Here is a 19,451-nt window from a genome sequence, read left to right as displayed (position 1 = left end):
AGCACGGACGTCGTTTCGTTTCGTCGCGCGTGCGCAAACGCCTCGCGCGCAAGTATAAGTAGCGCGAGCGCGTCGTCGTATCCGTAGAAATTCGATCTCAAAAGCAACGAATCGTTCGTGCGCGCGTCGGTGATCGAGATGTTTCCCATCCTACTGACGGACAGGCGCGATATTCTCGATCTAACGGCCGAGGAGCTGGAATTCGTTCCGAAGATCGTTTTGTTGCGTAAATTTGAGAAATACGTGCAACTGCTGTGGGACCGTTTGCCCGAACATATAAAAGCGGATCCCGAGGTGCAGAGATATCGCTCGTGTATGGAACATTACAATCGTCCGTGGCAGCGAACGCACATAGACGGTCCACCGCCGCTCGTCAAGGACTGCTACGAGTGCAACCGCGCGCTCGCTCTGAACGGTGAGTCGTCGAAACGTTTCCGTTCGAATTGAGAAGAAGAAAAAAACCTCCCGCAACCGCGACCGAATGCGCGGCGCCGGTCTACTCGATCGCGCGATAAACGCTCTTCCCTTCGAGCTGCATATACCCGGCTATCAGTTTTGCGGACCCGGTACGCGTCTAGCGAAGAGACTAGCGCGCGGCGACAAAGGCATCAATCCGTTGGACGCGGCGTGTCGCGAGCACGACATAGCGTATTCGCGAAGCGGCGAGCTCGCCGAACGACACGTCGCCGATCGACTGCTCGCCGAGAGGGCGCGCGAGCGCGTCACCGCGAAGGACTCGCCGGTCAGTGAGAGACTCGCCGCGGCGGCCGTATGGGCGGCTATGAAAGCGAAGACGAAACTGGGCATGGGTATGGAAAGGAAAAAAGGAAGAAAGAGGAAAGGAACGGGGAGAAACGCGAAGACGAGGAGGAAGAGGCGGAGGATACTTCCGACGGCGAAACGCGGCGGCTTCTTGCCTTTTCTACCGATGTTGGGTGCGCTCGGTTCCTTGATCGGTGGCGCGGCCGGCGTGGCCAAGGCGGTGAGCGCCGGCAAAGCGGACTCGAGGAACTGCAGCGACACAATCGCGCGATGGAGGGTCGCGGGCTGTACCTCACGCCGTATAAGAAGCGCGGAGGTGGCGCGAGGAGAATCGCCGAAAAAAAAAATTTCGCGGAAGAAGGCGACGTTAGCGGCGACGTCGGATCTGCCGCCGTACGGCGTCACGACGAACGAGCTGCTCGATCGATCGGCGCGTCGCCTACGCATACCGTTCTTCCGTGGGGTGTTCATGCGCGACGCTCTGCCGACGAGGGTGCGACACGCGGAGTGCGGCATCGTGAATCTCGACGACGCGGCGGGTCCGGGCACGCATTGGGTCGCTTACGCGAAGAAAGGGAACGCGGCGATCTACTTCGACGCGTTCGGAAATCTCCGTCCGCCGAGGGATCTCGCGCGATATCTCGGCGGTGGCGGCGAGAGCGCGATCGTGACGTACAATCGTCGCGCGTTCCAGACGTTCGAGCAGAGAATCTGCGGACAGCTGTGCCTGCGATTTCTTCGCGAGATCGATTGGGGGAGCGGTGGCGAACGATCGACGTTCTCCCGCGATGTCGCTGACGCTCACGTTGACCGGAACCAGCAGCGTTCTCACGGCGAGTCACTTTCCCGCTTTGGATCTGAGCGACGGCGAGTACGAGCTGGGTTTGGCGACTTTTGAGACGTACAATTCGATACCGAACGTTACGCCGGCGAACAATCGATTCTACTTCGGCGAGGACGACCGGAAGATCGTCGTTCCGGAAGGGTCGTACGAGCTGCGAGCCGTGAGCAGATATCTGCGCGCCGCTCTTCTTCATCGCGAACGGCGCGCCCGCGAGAGAGAGAAAGAGGAAGAGAAGAGAGAAAAACTGCAGGCCGATGGCGCTGGACGGGTAAAAGAAAATAAACGAACGGAGAAGAACGACGACGACGATAACGACGACGCTTATCGCATATACGAGGACGAAGACGACGACGACGGTTATGGCATATACGGGGACAACGACGGCAAGAACGACGACGATGACGGCGGCGATAGAACGGTACTCGCTCTTCGCGCCAACGAGAATACCATGAGGAGCGAGATAAAGTGCGCCTACAGAGTGAATTTTACAAAACCGAACAACATCGGTTCTCTTTTGGGTTTCTCGCGCGATCGTATCCTAAAACCGAACAAATGGTACGTTTCCGACGGACCCGTTGACGTCATGAGCGTGAACATAATTCGCATCGAATGCAGCATCACCACGGGAGCGTACAGCAACGGACGCTCGGTGCACGCGATACACGAATTCGCGCCGAAAGTTCCACCGGGATATAAACTGTCGGAGACTCCGACGCAGATCATTTACCTCCCGATCGTCGCGCGAAACGTCACCGATATCACGGTGCGAATCGTGGACCAGAACGATCGATTGATCGACTTTCGCGGCGAGGAGATAACGATTAGACTGCACGTACGTCGTCGCCGCAGTTAGTGTGTGTGGGTGTGTGCGCGCGTATCTCAGCGACCTGAAGAGAGAGAGCGAGAGGGATGCTCGTTCTGAACGGATCGAGCGCGGATTGTACGAACGAGCGAGCTAGCCCGTTCTACGACGTAGAAGAGAAGAGGTGGCGGTGGTGGTGGTCGAGGAGGAAAGAGAACCGTTCTCAGCAACGCCAACGTCAGGTTCCTACAATCGCTGGGTCTCGCCGTGAGAAACGCGTCGTTTCTACTTCGAAAGGAAAGACCATGGCCGACATCCTGAGTATCGGCGGTGAGCCGATCTTCGACGAGCGCATCGTCGGAATCGAGACTCACACGTATAACCCGTACGTGAACACGACGTTCGGGCACAACGACGAGATACGAATACCCATACAGCAACAGGATCTGTATACGCTGCCGTGCGACAGTTTTCTGTACGTCGAGGGACGACTCTATGACGACGGCGTGGGCGCGACGACGTCGGAAGCGACGGATGCTCAAAGGCAATACGCGAAATTGGTCAACAACTGCGTGGCGTTTATGTTCGACGAGATTCGATACGAACTCGACGGCGTGGAGATCGACCGGTGTAGAAACGTCGGCATAACCAGCACGATAAAGAACTACGCGTCGCTGACCGCCGAACGAGCCAGGAGACTGCAGAACGCCGGATGGAGTTATCCGACGAACGAATCGAATCTGAACGACGCTTCCCATCAATTCAACTTTTGCGTACCTTTGAATATTCTTTTGGGTTTCTGCGAGGACTACAGACGCGTGGTGATAAACGCGCGACACGAACTTATCCTGATACGCGCTCGGAACGACGTCAACTGCGTCGTAGATCCGAAAAAAACCGTGCCGAGAGATCCCGCCAAGGATCCTAAAATTACGCTACTGAAGGTGCAATGGCGTATGCCGCACGTGGCGTTAAACGACGTGACTAAATTGTCGCTTTTGCGAACGTTGGAGAGCGGACGATTTCTGAGCGTGGGCTTTCGCTCTTGGGACCTGTACGAATTTCCTCTGCTGCAGAGCACGACCAAGCATTCGTGGGCCGTGAAAGCCGCGCCGCAGTTGGAGAAGCCGCGATACGTCATATTCGCGCTGCAGACCGGACGGCGAAACGAATTCACGGAGGACTCCTCGAGGTTCGATCATTGCGCGCTCGCCAACGTGAAATTGTATCTCAACTCGGAATTCTATCCCTACGACGACGTGAACGCGGATTTCGAAAGCGACAAGTTCGCCGTGCTGTACGAGATGTACGCGAAATTTCGAGGAGCGTACTACGGGGACAGTCGCGACGACGCGCTCTTTTCCCCGCGCGACTTCGCGCGAGTAGCGCCGCTCGTGGTGATCGATTGTTCCCGCCAGAACGAAGCGGTGAAGAGCGCCACCGTGGACGTGCGCATCGAATTCGAATGCAAGGAAAACGTTCCGCCGAAGACCACCGCCTTTTGTCTCATTGTTCACGATCGCGTCATCGAGTACGGTCCGCTGACCAATGTGGTGCGCAAAATCATCTAGCGGAAATGGCGATTGTAGGATACCACACCCCGGAAACGGGAGATATATATATAAAGACGGGGATCCTTCGATCGTTCCTTAGATCCCGTTAAGAACGAGCAGTTTGAGCGTGAATTGTTCGACGCGCACCGACTCGATGGCCGCAGCGGCAACGACGATCTTCGTCGACCTGCAGGGATTCGTGGTGAGCGACAGATTCGTCGCGAAGGAGGTGGCCGTGCTCCGAAGCGAGACGCGCGAACTCGCGCATCACGTGTTTCGCGCGCCGATGAAGTGGGACCTGCTCACGAACGCCGAAAAAGCAAGGGCCAACTGGCTGATGGCGAACCATCACGGCCTCCGTTGGAAAGACGGGGACGTGGACTATCGCCTAGCCAGGTCGATTATTCGACGCGCGGTGTGCGACGACCTGGGCGAGGGAGAAGAGACGCCCGGCGCGCGAATATACGTGAAAGGCCTCGAGAAGAAGAGGTGGCTGGAGGAGATTCTCGGCGACGTCGACGCGACGATCGAGACCATCGACGCCGAGTACGACGACATCGATCGGCTGGAGTTTCTTCGCGCCGATCGCACGTTTCGCTGCGGACGCCATCAACGGTGCTGCGCGATGGAGAACGTGATGAAGTTGCGCGACTGGTGGAACGAGCGACGCGAGTGTCTCTCCAGCATCGACTCCACGGATCAAATATAAATGTGTATCCATCCATCCACCTATATATGTATATATTGTAATCATTAACAAAAAGATCTATCTATCTATCTATACTTTATTCAATAAAAAAAGATCTATCTATCTATCTATATTTTATTCAATAAAAAAACTGATGCAAAATCAACGAGGAAAGTTATTCATTATTCGCATACCTACACCGTACGTATAATCGTACTCGATAACGCCGAGCGCGATAGCGTCGAGCGCGCGAGCGACGAGCGTGATGCGTAAGCGAACGAGAGCGTCGAACTCCGAAGAAGAACGGTAACGATAACGCCGAGCGCGCGAAACTGTCAATGAGCGCGGAGTCGGGAGCGTCGAGCGGAAGCGCGATATCGGCGGCGGGAGCGTCTAATCTCGTTGCTGTTCACGCGTATTTATCTTTATATAATAGTTATTTAATATTATATTCATCCAATATTATATTTATTCTTGTATATTATATACTACTTATTTACTACTTTATACTTATTGCTTCCTCATAGAGGAGGTTTTGTTTTCGTAAATTCGTATATGAATCTTTGATTGCGTATAAAGTTTGCTCTATTCAACCGAATTAAAAAGAATTATATATATATAAAATAGGAGTAGAAGAAACCAAAGAAAGGATATTTGACATATAGTGTTGTAACATAATCTTTTTCTATCTATAATAATATAAATGACATTAAAATCTTTATTGTTTGATATAATTATATACATAACAATATAATTTTATCCAATTTATTATGAAGAGAGCTAACCCCTTTATATTATGTTATATTTTTATTTTATAGTATATTATGTTATATTATATTATGTTATATTATATTGTTGCGCTCACCGCGTCGCTCGTTCTCACACTTTACACTCACTCGGTCGCACTCCCGACGCTCGCGGAAATAAGGAAACACTGCGATTATAAAAGAACAATCTCAATCTTTATTGCAACGTCGCGATACAGAAGAGCGTGGACACACGTCCGTTCGGTCCAGCAGCTCAAGAACAAATCCATCAGCTGTTTCATTAAATCAATAAAATCAATAAATCAGGCTCGTTGCTAAGGACAGGCGTTTCGCATCTTAACGGAAAGTTTTCCGTTGCACGCTTCAGCTCGGTGTCAGAAAAGTATACCGGGCGGCTTGGACATGCACGCAACACTGCCCCCCTTCTACAGATTGTCGTCCCGACAATCAGGGAGACAGCTTGCTGCAAGTCCTCGGGAGACCTCTGTCTGGACGGTTTCCTGCCCTCCTCGTGCTGCTGCAACGAGTTACCGGGCCCCGTCCATTCTAGCCTCCACTTCAGGTTTCTTCAAGCCTCTCCTCATAGAGCTGGCCAAACTCTACGACGAAGATCCTGCCTGACCCCTGACTCCTGCCGCCGGTGCTCCTCTTCCCTCTTGAGCTTTGCGCGCTTGGGTCTTCTTTCTTCGGGATCAGAGGGGGAAACTTCCGTGGACCCATCGCTCTAAGAGCTCTCTGTCCCCTGCCTCGGCATTCGCCCTTAGTCTCACGGGAAAACCACGGTCAAAAACCGTGAGAGAGGCAGTCCAGAAAGGTTTCCCAGGAGAAGACTGTCATTCCCCTGCTGTCATGCCTTATCCGTAAGATGTTAATATCTGTAACAAAAACATTTAAAAACGCAGAAAAATTGAACAAAAACTAATTAGTATTTTCCTAAAAATAATTAAAGTACGGGCTCAGACTCATGTCGGATCAGACTATCACTAATACGAAATCGGAAAATTATTCCCTTTCCTGAAAAGGAGCCAAGCGATCTGCATGGACAATTTTATTTTTACGACGAGGAGACTCCTGGATACAATACACGACATCACTAAGTTTTTTAATTATCATCCATGGTCCTACCCAAGGACTCTGTAATTTCGGGGCCTTTCCCGTAATACGTTGAGGATTATAGAACCAGACTTTTTGTCCTGGTTCGAAAAGCACTCGTCTAGATCGTCGATCATACCAGGACTTAACGTTTTTGGATCTAATTTGTAGATGATGTCTAGCAAACTGATGGATGAGATCCAATCTGTTCCTTAAATTGGATATATATTCTACCTCTCCGTCTTCCTCCCTTATTAACGAAGGTGGACTTCCTCTAAGAAGATCTAAAGGTAAACGTAAATCCTGTCCTAGATACATCTCTGCTGGAGTTACTCCAGTGGTTTCGTGTTTTGAAGAACGAAAAGCTAGTAAATACAAAGGAATCCATCGATCCCAATCCTTTTGACTTCCACAAATGAACTTTGCCAAATAATCTAAAATAGTACGATGCTGACGCTCGACCTGCCCATCTGATTGTGGATGAAGAGGGGTCGTACGAGTTTTTCTAATCCCCATTAGGGAGGTCATTTCTTGGAAAAGCCGGGACTCAAAGTTTCTTCCTTGGTCCGTATGCAACTCCAAAGGAACTCCATGCCGAGAAAATACCTGATCTACCAGAGATCTTGCCACTGTACTGGCTCTTTTATTTTTAAGAGGCATAGCTTCTGGCCATCTAGTAAAGCTGTCGACTACCACCAGCAGATATTTATTTTCGTCTGAAGAAGTAGGCAAGGGACCTAAAATATCCACTTGTATCCTTTCAAAAGGAGCTCCTACATTGTAGATTTGTAAGGAAGATTTTCCCTTACCAATAGGGCCTTTCCTAGCAACGCAAATCTTGCAGGTAGCGCACCATCTTTCTACATCCTTTTTACAAGTGGCCCAATAAAAGCGTTTTCGAATTTTCTGTAACGTTTTATTAATACCAAAATGTCCCCCAGAAGGTGAATTATGGGCCTCGTTCAGAATTTCTTGAATCCTTTGTTTAGGCGCGACAATCTGAAGAATATTCTTTCGCAAATTTGGGAATAGCCATTTCTTATACAGAACGCCATCAACTATTGTCAACATCTCCCAATGAGTCCAATAGATTTTTAAAGAAGGCTCTCCAGGAGAAACCTCCTGCCAATCAGGTCGTCTACCAACTTCTTTGGCTTGAATAATTTTTGAAACAACCGGATCTTGAAGCTGAGCGGAACGCCATTCCTGAGGATTCTCCTCAGCAAAGACTATTCGTCCACAAGTTTCTTCTTTCGATCCCTCGTTGAGCTCTATCTTTGCACAGTAACGACAGGTCGTCTCCAAACACGGACGCCTAGACAATCCATCCGCATTACCATGAGCTTTTCCGCTCCGATAACAGACTGTCAAAATCGTACTGCTGCAAACGCTCCAACCATCTGGCCAATTGCCCTTCTAGATTCCGGAAAGACATCAACCATCGTAAAGAAACATGATCCGTTCTCACCAGAAACTTCCTTCCATATAAATAATGATGAAACGATTTCACCGAGTCTATCACTGCCAATAACTCACGTCGGGTGACGCAATAATTTCGTTCGGATTTGTTTAGCACTCGGCTAAAATAAGCGATCACTTTTTCTTCTTTTCCCTGAAACTGAGAAAGCACCGCCCCGATACCATGATTTGAGGCATCGGTATCCAAAATAAACTGTCCTTCACCTGAAGGAAAAGCTAAAATAGGAGGAGAAGTCAAAACACATTTCAAATTCTCGAATGCCTCTTGGCATTCGGAAGACCAGACAAATTTATTATTCTCTTCCGTTAATTTGTACAAAGGTTTAGCCAAAATAGAAAAACCTTTGACAAATCTCCTATAATACGAGCAAAAACCAAGAAAACTTCGCACATGCTTCCGTGTTTTCGGAAGCGGCCAATGTTTAACAGAAGAAATCTTTTCTGGGTCTGTTGCAACACCCTTTGCAGATATTACATGTCCAAGGTACTTTACTTCTCTTTTTAGAAATACACACTTCTTAGGATTGACTTTTAAATTAGCGTTTTGTAAGCGAAGAAAGACTTCTTTTAAATTACTCATCATTTCTTCAAAACTCTTCCCAAAAACAATGACATCATCTAAATATACAAAACAAATCTTAGAAATTAATCCTTTCAAAACTTTTTCCATAAGTCGTTCAAAAGTAGCAGGGGCGTTGCAAAGACCGAAAGGCATAACCGTAAATTGCCACAAACCATTTCCGCAAGAAAAAGCAGTCTTTTCTCGATCCTTAGGATCTAATCTTACCTGCCAATATCCACTCTTTAAATCAAGAGTACAAAACCACGAATTCCCCGCTAAACAATCCAAAATATTGTCAATCCTTGGAAGAGGGAAGGAATCTTTCTTTGTTATGGCATTTACTTTTCGATAATCCACACAAAACCGTATAGAGCCATCCTTCTTTTTAACTAGAACAACCGGAGAAACCCAAGGGCTGCTTGATTCCTCAATTACTTTTTGGTCTTTCATCTCTTCCAAAATTTTATTTACTTCCGTTTGTAGATGAAGGGGAATTCGGCGAGGTACCTGTTTAATAGGGCGAGAATCACACAATTCTATGGTATGACATAATACATCACAATTCCCGGCAATAATATTTTCAGAGAAGACATGATAAAATTCTTTCAAGAAATCAGAAAAGACAAGTTTCTGTAAAGGATCTAAATGTGAGGATCCTTGCTCGAATATCGGAAGAAGAGCAGGACAGTCCTCAATTCGAGAACAAATTAGTCCGTGCTCAACCTCCACACTCTTCGTCAAACCGAGAGCGTCCTCTAGAAATTTATCGAGAATTTCCGCTTTCTCAAGAAAATCAACACCGAGAATACATTCGTCGTTAATATCCGCCACATAAAAAGGCATCTCAAAATTAAATTTGCCCAAAGAAATCGTGGCTAATACGCGAGAAATTACCGGCACCCTCTCACCGGTAGGATATCTGAGATTACAGAAATCAAGAGGAACTTGCTTCAAATTTTCCGCCAATCTCGAATTTAAAACCGACACATCCGAGCCCGTATCTATTCTACAAATACAAAATTTATTATTTAAAATTCCATTAACACAACAACGTCCGCGCGGGTCCGCGCCCACGCCTCCGAGACGGCGTACAACATTAGTTCTGGCGCGTGCATAAACCGGGGCCCGGGCCTCGCCTGTCGAGCCAGCCCCGATCAACCCGACAGAAGTTAGTTTTCCTGCTTCTGCGCGGGACACTCTGAACGGAAGTGACCAGTTGCTCCACATCCCTAACACTCCTTTGTTTTCCGGCGCTCATTTCCCTTTTGTCCCTTTAATAATGTCTTTGTTTCCGGAACTTCTTTCTGGCCGGAATGAGAATCTCCCGGCGTAGCGTCTTTTTTTCCCGAAAAACAATTTTGGTTAATAAATCTGAGCGTCTTCGAACGCTCGATCGCTATTCTAAGCGACGTAACTCCTTCCACTTGAAGGGTGCGCTTCACAAAACCGTCGGACAACGCGGCGACAAATTGAGAGCTCGCAATTTTATCGCGAACCTCATGAGAGCATTCTGGATACGTCTTCTGCGAAAGTCTCCCTAAATCCGCGCCCAATGCTGCGAAATCCTCGCCCGGGCGCTGTTTCCGATTTGTGAACTGTAGATAATAGTTCTGAGCGAGTTCACCTTCACCGAAACGCAGCTCTAACTTCGCCTTTAATTCCGCGTAAGAGAAGGATTCGATCCCGTCGGCGAATGAATCGAGTAATGAACGCGCTTTCCCCCGCAAACTTGACGCCAAAACGACCGCTTTTTCTGCCTCGCTCCATTTGTTCGCAACGGCAATGAGCGTGAATTGCGAAAGAAACTCGCGTAACGGCGCCGTCCCGTCGTACGTATCGGGCTTTAATTTTATTCCGCAAGAAATTCTATCTCCAGACGCGTCAACACCCGCGCCCGTCACTCTCATCGCGCCGCTCGCGTTTTCACCCGAAATAAAATGACTGGAGGGACTTAGCTCTGCAATCCTCTCCTCGATTTGACGAAGCTGGTCATCGCGCTGCTGGATTATTGCCGCGAACTCGGCTTCCCTCTGTGTGCGCTCCACGCGCATCTCGTGGATCTCCCGCATCACCGCCTGCAGTGTCACCGCTTCCGCCGTCATCTCCGGAGCGTCCGATCGTGGAGTCGTTTCCTCGTGGGAGCGGTCGAGGCCATCTCGTCTTACAAGCGCAGCTCGTCCCTTCGATCCCGGACGAGCCCCCAAAATGTTGCGCTCACCGCGTCGCTCGTTCTCACACTTTACACTCACTCGGTCGCACTCCCGACGCTCGCGGAAATAAGGAAACACTGCGATTATAAAAGAACAATCTCAATCTTTATTGCAACGTCGCGATACAGAAGAGCGTGGACACACGTCCGTTCGGTCCAGCAGCTCAAGAACAAATCCATCAGCTGTTTCATTAAATCAATAAAATCAATAAATCAGGCTCGTTGCTAAGGACAGGCGTTTCGCATCTTAACGGAAAGTTTTCCGTTGCACGCTTCAGCTCGGTGTCAGAAAAGTATACCGGGCGGCTTGGACATGCACGCAACAATATTATAGTATATTATGTTATATTATATTATATTATGTTATATTATATACTACTTATTTACTATTTTTTATTTTTTTACATATTATTTCTTGTTAGAAACGGAGGGCCAGCCCTCGACGACGTCGTCCTCGAAGTCGACGTCAATCAAGTTGATATCAATATTGCCGCGACCGCTCTCATCCTCCTCGTCGTCGTCGTCGTCGTCGTTGTTGTCTTCGTTGTCGTTGTCATCGTTGCCGTCGCAGCACGTATCGGGACGCTTCGCCGATGAATCGAGTCGCGCCGCGTCCCGATACATGCTGCGAATCCTCGCAGCGTACAAACGCATGTGGTTCCTGGATTTTTTTAACACCGCTCCGGTGAGTCCTCTTCACAAAAAATACATATTATTAATAATTATATATAAATGAATATATATAAGTGAATTTATAAATAAATATATAACTGAATATATAAGTGAATTTATAAATAAATAAATAAATATATAAATGAATATATAACAATATAATTTTACATTTGCATACTCACATTCGATCGAACATCCGTGCGTCCTCGTCGACGCGGATCGTGACTTGCAGACAGGGCGGCGCTCCATCGACGATATTTCTAAGGCGATGCTGCAGCTGCAGCACCGCCTCGTGTAAGTCGTCCGTAGCCCTAGCTACGGACGTTGCCTGGATTTGCGCCAATTCGCACACTCCTTTCAGTTTGGATATTTTGTCCATTACGTGTTCTTAGGAATAATTCACGTCACTAGCTCGAAAAACTGTGAACGAACTACACCCGAGTCTAGCCTCGAGTCCTTATATATATCGAGGATGCGCAATCGAAGAAGGATGCGGAATCAAAGAAGGGATGCGCAATCATAAAGGATATTGCGTGTGTAATTAAAACTATGTAAAAAATTGACCTTTTGCACACAGGAAGAGATGCATTTTTCTAATCAAACCGACTCATCCGCCGGAATCGTCAACGCATTTCTTCCACCCCGAGACCCCCGCCGCCACCTGTCCGCGCTATCGGTAGCGAGCATGCCCGTGTAAGTCGCTCGTATCGCGACGCATCGTCATCGTCCATAAAAAAAGCAGGATATTGTGCAATAAAAAAACTATTTTTAGAAACTTTGCACAGAGGAAAAAATGCATTTTTTTTATCAAACCGGACTCATCCGCCGGAATCGACGCATTTTTCCACCGCGAGACCCCGCCGCCACCTGTCCGCGCTATCGGCAACGAGCGTCACCGCGTGAACCGCGCGTCGCGATCGCGCTCATATCGCGAAACGCCGTTATCGCAGTTCCGCCGTTTCTCTCGCTCTCTCTCGCCCTCGACGATGTGGCTCTCGCGCGTAATCGCGTTAACCGCGTGTTTTATCGCCGCGAGGTGCGTCAATCCCACGGATGAGAATTACGCACATACGATCGATTACCTGCGGAAATACGGATATCTGACCGAAGATGTGGACGCGTTTCCGGCTCAGAGACGAAACGACGTTCTTCGTAACGCCATCGAGGAATTTCAACGATACTACGGTCTACCCGGCGATGGAACGCTCGACGACGAAACGCTGCAATTTATGCGTAAACCGCGATGTGGTTTCCAAGATATCCTGAAGCACGGAACGGCGGCGAGTCTATCCAAATGGCCGAGGACTCACCTGACGTGGGATTTTTACGTAGCCGCCAAAGAGGAGCTGAATACCGCGCGGGCCGCGTTCGACCTGTGGTCGCAACATTCGGCGTTGACGTTCGAACGCTCCGAAACGAATCCTGACATTATAATATCTTGGCGAACCCGACGTCACGGTAACACGAATATCAACGTAAACGGCCCAAATTGCTCGGCCAAATTCGACGGTCCCGGTAACGTGCTGGCCCACGCGTATCTCCCGACGAACGAAGCGGGATTCGTCTCCGAGGTGCACGTCGACGGGAACGAGCCGTGGCATATTCACGTCGGTAAAAATCCCCCGAGTACGTTTTCCCTGCATTTCACGCTGACGCACGAGATCGGTCACTCTCTCGGATTGGGGCACAATGAGCGCAAGACTTCGGTGATGTTCGCGTACTCGCCCGACAAGCAGTATCCGGTTAAGCTCGACAGATTCGACATTCTCGACATTCAACGTTTGTACGGTGAAAAACGGACGAACGCGCCCTCACAGACGCCGCCGCCGCCGCCGCCGCCACCGCCGCCGCCACCGCGGTCACGGCCGCCGCAACCATCGCCGGACCTGTGCGCCCTTGGTCGCGTAAACGCGATATTGGTTTTGGAAAATCGAATGTACATCTCGTACGGGCGTTACGTTTGGTCGATCGATCTGGACGGTAGGACGTACAATGGACCGTTAGCCCTGTCGAATCATATGAGCTTTCTTCACGACAATTACACGCGCATAGCTGCCGCCTATCAATCTCCGTCCGGTGATCTCATGGTGTTCGTAGATAATTTGGTATACATGGTTCAATATCCGGAATTTTCTCTGAGACCAAATTGGCCGAAGACCTTGCGAGAACTCGGATTTCCCGCAGATGCGAAACTCAACGGAGCGGTAAACACCCATAGAGGCCGTTCCTTCGTGATGTACAACGGTAACTCGGTGGGCGAGATAGACGAATGTACGAAGAAAGTCGTCAGACGTACGCCTCTCGAGGCGACGTTTCCCGGAATACCGACCGGCGTGACGTCGATCTTCCGATACGTCGACGGCAATCTGTACTTCACCACTCGGACGCAGTTCTACAGATTCAACGAAATTACGAAAACCGTCACGGCCGCCGGTAAATTCGATCTACGAATGCTGAATATCGTCTGCCCTAAGACCGAACTGTTGCAGCAGTTGCGCGATCTTCTCGATCGAATCGTACGCGTCGGCGATTTAACGTCACCGGCGAGCGATTCGGACGACGACGACGACGACGACGACGGCGGCGTTCAGCTTTACGATCGCCGTGTCCGCCGAAGGAAGTAGAGGACTGCGCAAATCCCCACACCACACCGCACATCGCGCGATATAAGTGAGAACTTTTCTACTTATACCGATGTGTTCCCGCCAAAGCATCAGTATCGCATCGTCAGCTGAATACGACGCGTCGAAACAGAAATCAGAAACGAACGATACTGCAACGCGCGTGCGAAATGTTCTCGACGTTGGCCGATCGACCCGCGCTGAGAGATCTTTCCCCTCGCGAGACGGATTCGGAGGTGAACGACAACGGCAAAAGACGAAGGATCGAATCGACGGACGATCATCATCAGCATCATCATCGGGAGTCGCGTTCCAGCTCTCATCCCCCCAACGACGTTCGCAACCCCGTCGTCGCGCCTGCGGTGCGCATCCTGGCGACCCGTTATCCGCTGACGACGACTGGCTACAAATACCTAGCCATCGGTGTCACGGTTAAGTCACCGTGGTACGGTATACCCGCACCTTCGTACGTGGATATCGCCCTGGGAGATAAGCAAGGCAAGGAGATCTCTCTGACGCTCGATATGTGGAAAGGACTACTCGAGCGCAAACACGACATATTGGCGTGCCTGCGATCCAACCTCGTCGATGGAACCCGTCCCCCCTCGCCGATATCGATCGGAGACTTGACGCTGCGATTCGGATTGATCAACAACCTGTCGATCTTGCGTATGGAACTACCCAACGCGGCTCGCCTGGCAATGTCGCTCCCCACCCTGCTCTCGCTGTACGATTTCCAATTTTGCGTCGATCGCATCGTCTCGGCGCTGAGCGCGGTCATCGAGGAAGTCGACGCGAAGTATTCGCGCTATCAGGAGATAGCCGCCAACGCGATTAAGACGGGAACTTCGGCCAAGACTGCGATACTGAAAAGCGAGTTTTTCGATCCTAACAAGATCGTCGACTGTGAGATTACCGCGCTTTGTTTCAAATCCTGAACGGCACGACGCACGTTTACATATTTATATATATATATTTATACACACAGAAACAATGTAAACGAGTATCGACGTATGTAAATACATATTTTATTATTCAAAATAAAAAACTACCGCTCGTACGCGGATATCTCATATATGTGTTCTCTCTCTTTCTTTTCCGTATCTATCTCGATACGATCCCGCGCTCCCTAGGTCCCCCGACTCCGCTTACTCCACGATCGCCGCGATTGCGTCATCTACGATGCGTAGGGAAGGATCGAAACAACTTTCGAACCGAGACGAACAAGAACGAAGAACGGTTATCGGGACCCGCGAAAAAGAACGGCCTTGAACACGTTCGAACGTGTTTTCGCGCGCTCACCAATCCCACCGCGCGGGGACGTCGAGAAGAGCGACCTTGAACAAGTTGCAACGAGTTTGGACGCGTTCGAACGCGCGCGATGAAAAAAAATTATTCGCGATGACGCGCGAATCGGGGCGGATTTCCGCTCGCGGCCGATAACGCGGTCGGTAACGCCGATCCGAGCGCCCTCTCGGAGCGTCCGGGAACGACAATCCCCCCCACCCCCCGGTGGCAACCCTGCGGCGCGAAATTCCCCATCACCCGCCTAGGGAATTTACGTCTTTCAGGTTACCGCAAGGTGGCAACACTGCGGTGCGAACTTCCCCATCACCCCACCTAGGGACAGGTGTTCCGACAGAATACTCGCATCTGATTGGACAGCCTCGAGTCTTCGTACCGCGATCTGATTGGACAGCGATACACCTTTGTCCAGTTCCAGGGGAATGTTTGTCCGGTTACAGGGGAAATTCCCCCCGCACACCTGTCCCCCTCACCCCCCCTGTTACCCCTTGCACCTGTCCACCCTTCACCCCACCTCGCCCATCCCCATCCCATGCTCCCCCCTCGTCCCCCTCGCCCATCTCTTATGGCGTTCCCCCCGCGTGCGCGCGTCCTCCCCCGCTTCCCCTCGGTTGTACCCGGCAGTGGAAAGTACTGTTATTGGTCTACTCTAACTGCTTGAATCAAGACGCTTGGTTATTCCGCACGATTGACCAATCAATAGTCATCATATTTAAAATTGGCGCACTTTTGCATGCGCGTGCGGCCACTGAGCATGCGCGTGCGGTCACTGAGCATGCGCATATGGCCGCAAAGCACGTTCAGTGTTGCTACATGTCGTCGGTATGACAGGAATCATAACCTGATTCCTGTCAACTTTAACGATTAATATCTCGCGTCGCGGGGCAGAGCGACACTTTTTTCTGCCAGATTCGTTCGTTTCGTGCAAAAACGCGTCGAATAAGCCTAATTGCATCGATTTCTGTGCTGAGGTAGCTAAACTGAAGAATTACCGTTTATAACTTTTAATAAGCAGCGACCGCCGATTAAGTTATAAGGAAAAGTTACTCAGTATTATGTCCTTGACAACATATGTCAAGGTCAAAGTAATCCGAGCTGTGTAAGTTATTGTAAACTTTTACCGACAAAAAACTTTAATACTTCTTATTATGTAATTACATTTATGAGTTATCAATTATTTTCATACATTATTAGTTATCTAATTGCTTTTTCCAGCCAATAATACAGTAGCAAATAATATTGCTGAAGAAAATATACTCAATGATGAAAACTACTCAATAAGCAATATCACAAATGGTGACAATATAGTAAACCCTGGACATTTAGAAAATAATTATAATGAATGTAGCGTGTTAAATGAATGTAGCGCGGCACTGACATTGAGAAGAATAGTGACATAGATAATGAAGACAATAGTAATAAGAAAAACGATACGTTCAATGATATTATAGATATGAGCGATTTCTGTAACAGACGCAGTTATTTTAGTCATAGTACCTGCATTTGTGATACATCATCATGCAGTGACAAGAATGCTAATACAAATAATACATATAGTAAAAATAATATTAATGATCGTTCTTCGTGTGATATATGCGCTTTAAATGGAACTGATTCGATTAATAAGACTCCAGGTATTCTTGATCAAACTATTGATCCAATAAAAAATTCTATCGATTACAATAAAAAGAACAATGCAAATAGAAATAAGCACATAAATGAAAATAAAAGCGAAAAAATTTTCGAGAACACTTTTACTACAATGGATGATAAAAATAAAAGTAAGATTGTAATAATATCATTAAAATAGATACATATAATATTAAAAAATAGTTCTTTAAATAATTATTATATTGTAGATGGAGAAAACACTTATATTGTTACTGAGCTTTCCGATGATATTGATTGTGCACAAGAAAGTAATAAAAACGAGAATACAATTTCTAATATTATAAGGAATGACAAAGATATTAAAGGTAAGATTTATAATTTATTATATTAATTTATAATTAAGAAATCTTAATTACATTAAATAAATTTTGAAATGTAAATATGAATATTTGTGATAGTTTTTATTACTTTTGCTATATATATGTATAGAATTTCTAAGAATAAATAGAAGAATAAATAGATGATTTTATTTTTTATACATTTTTGTTTATTTTGTAAAAAAGTTTCATTTTTAATATTTGACTTAAAAAAAGATTATTATTGCTTTGATAACTATGTAAAACGGAAATCGATTCTATATCAAAGAATCTGTCATTAAAATTTTACTATTTATTCCAAATATATTTCATTTCCTGATCTGTATCACACAAGTTATCATACTGAAGCATAATTATTGTACAATTTCTTGAGAATTAAAAAAATATATATATATATTAGGGTGACAATATTTTTGGGTCAAAAATTTGATTTTAAGTCTCACCCCTTAAATTCGTTCTACAAACTCTCAAATGAAGACCCTTGAACAACAGGCGCTGTAACTTAATATTTAGAGGTTTAATTTTATTAATTAATAAAAATGTATTAATTAATAATTAAAAAAGAGGGTAAAATTTAATGTTTAGAGGCTTTGAGCGACCTCTAAATATTAAGTTACAGCGCCTGTTCTTCAAGGGTCTTCATTTGAGAGTTTGTAGAACGAATTTAAGGGATGAGACTTAAAATCAAATTTTTGACCCAAAAATATTGCCACCCTAATATATATGTATAAGGAAGCTTGATCTCAAAAGAATAATAAATTTATTTCTCTATACTAATTGTATATTATATTAATTTAGAGATAACTTTTTTTTCAGATTTGAATAATACTACTCTCGCGTATAACAATGATAACATGCATGAAAACTTTACTAATATCTGTGATGAAAATAATAGTGATATTACCAATTATACTGATATTATTCGTAACGATACTTATACCATAAATGATATTGGTGCCAATAACGAAGTCAGTTGTGAAGATATTCCTGTTAGTAATATTTATACTAATTTTGAAAACAATTTTAATGATATTACGAATGGTGAGCAAAATATTATTTTTTTTAAATATGGAAAACATTTTGCTTTTTAAACAATAAAATATTTTAATAAGAAATTTTTTTATTTTAGTAACAAATAGTGATGTAACAAGTGATAACGCTGGAATAGAAAGTGATAAACAAAATAAAAGTTATACTAATAATAGTAATACGGATATAACGGACTTTAATTGTAATAATAATACTGAATATGATTCAGAATATGAAAAGAATAATGACAGTGATTATGAACCAAGTTCAAATAGCGATGTAAGTGATAACGATGAAATAGAAAGTAATAAACAAAATAAAAGTGATACTAATAATATTGATACGGATAATAAGAATGGGACGGTTGATAGCATCAATATATCAGCAGAAAGCATACGTGCATGTAATGATGAAATATGTATGTTTCCGTTTCCAAGCCTAAAGGAGCACAAAAACAGAATTTTTGTTATTTTTGTAAAAAGTTTCAAAGTAAAATTGCTAGACATTTAGAGAAAGTTTATCGTAATGAAGAAGAAGTACAAAAATTTTCTGTATTGCCAAAAGGTTAATATTATTATTATTATTAGAACATATGTATTTTGCATAATATTTTTGTATGCAAGTTTTTTATATTGTTTGATATTTTGCTATCAATATTATACTTATATATACATATACTTATGTATGATATATTACCATCCTTTAATTAAGTTAATATGAACATGTACAAATGTTATATTAAATATGTTTCAGGTACATTAGAACGAAAACAGATTATAGAGACTCTCAGAAGAAATGGCAATTTTTTATTCAATACTGATCCATTATTAAATAACGGCGAACTTATTGTTTGTAGAAGACCACAAAAAAAATTAGGACGTACTGCAACTGACTTCACATGTTGCGTTAAATGCAAAGGATTTTTTACCAAAAACTATATTAGACATCATTTTGCACAATGCACTGGCAAAAAAGCGTTTCGAGCAGTACAAGTTTTGGGCAGAAAAATTACTGGTCGAATTCATAATAATGCAAGCCATATATTAAAAAATGTCATATATCCTGTATTACGGGATGA

General features: G+C 46.1%; 2 protein-coding genes across 2 annotated transcripts; both read left to right on the top strand.

The window, feature by feature from the left end:
* The first annotated feature begins 2,713 nt into the window (after window positions 1-2,713).
* Window positions 2,714-3,979, top strand: LOC139785038 (uncharacterized). Its single transcript, XM_071724214.1, has one exon. It carries the CDS (start codon window positions 2,714-2,716, stop codon window positions 3,977-3,979), a length of 1,266 nt encoding a protein of 421 aa, XP_071580315.1.
* An 8,437-nt stretch (window positions 3,980-12,416) lies between these two features.
* On the top strand, window positions 12,417-14,054 carry LOC139785037 (stromelysin-1-like). The gene has a single exon (XM_071724213.1). The coding sequence runs from the start codon at window positions 12,417-12,419 to the stop codon at window positions 14,052-14,054; it is 1,638 nt and encodes a 545-aa protein (XP_071580314.1).
* The last annotated feature ends 5,397 nt before the right edge of the window (window positions 14,055-19,451 follow it).

Source organism: Temnothorax nylanderi, unplaced genomic scaffold, assembly GCF_030848795.1.
Source record: "Temnothorax nylanderi isolate EJ_2023f unplaced genomic scaffold, tnyl_v1.0 TNYL_tig0727_pilon, whole genome shotgun sequence".
In the NCBI taxonomy this organism is placed as follows: domain Eukaryota; kingdom Metazoa; phylum Arthropoda; class Insecta; order Hymenoptera; family Formicidae; genus Temnothorax; species Temnothorax nylanderi.
Note: the sequence above shows the minus strand (reverse complement) of the source record. Positions and strands in the feature narration are given on the sequence as shown.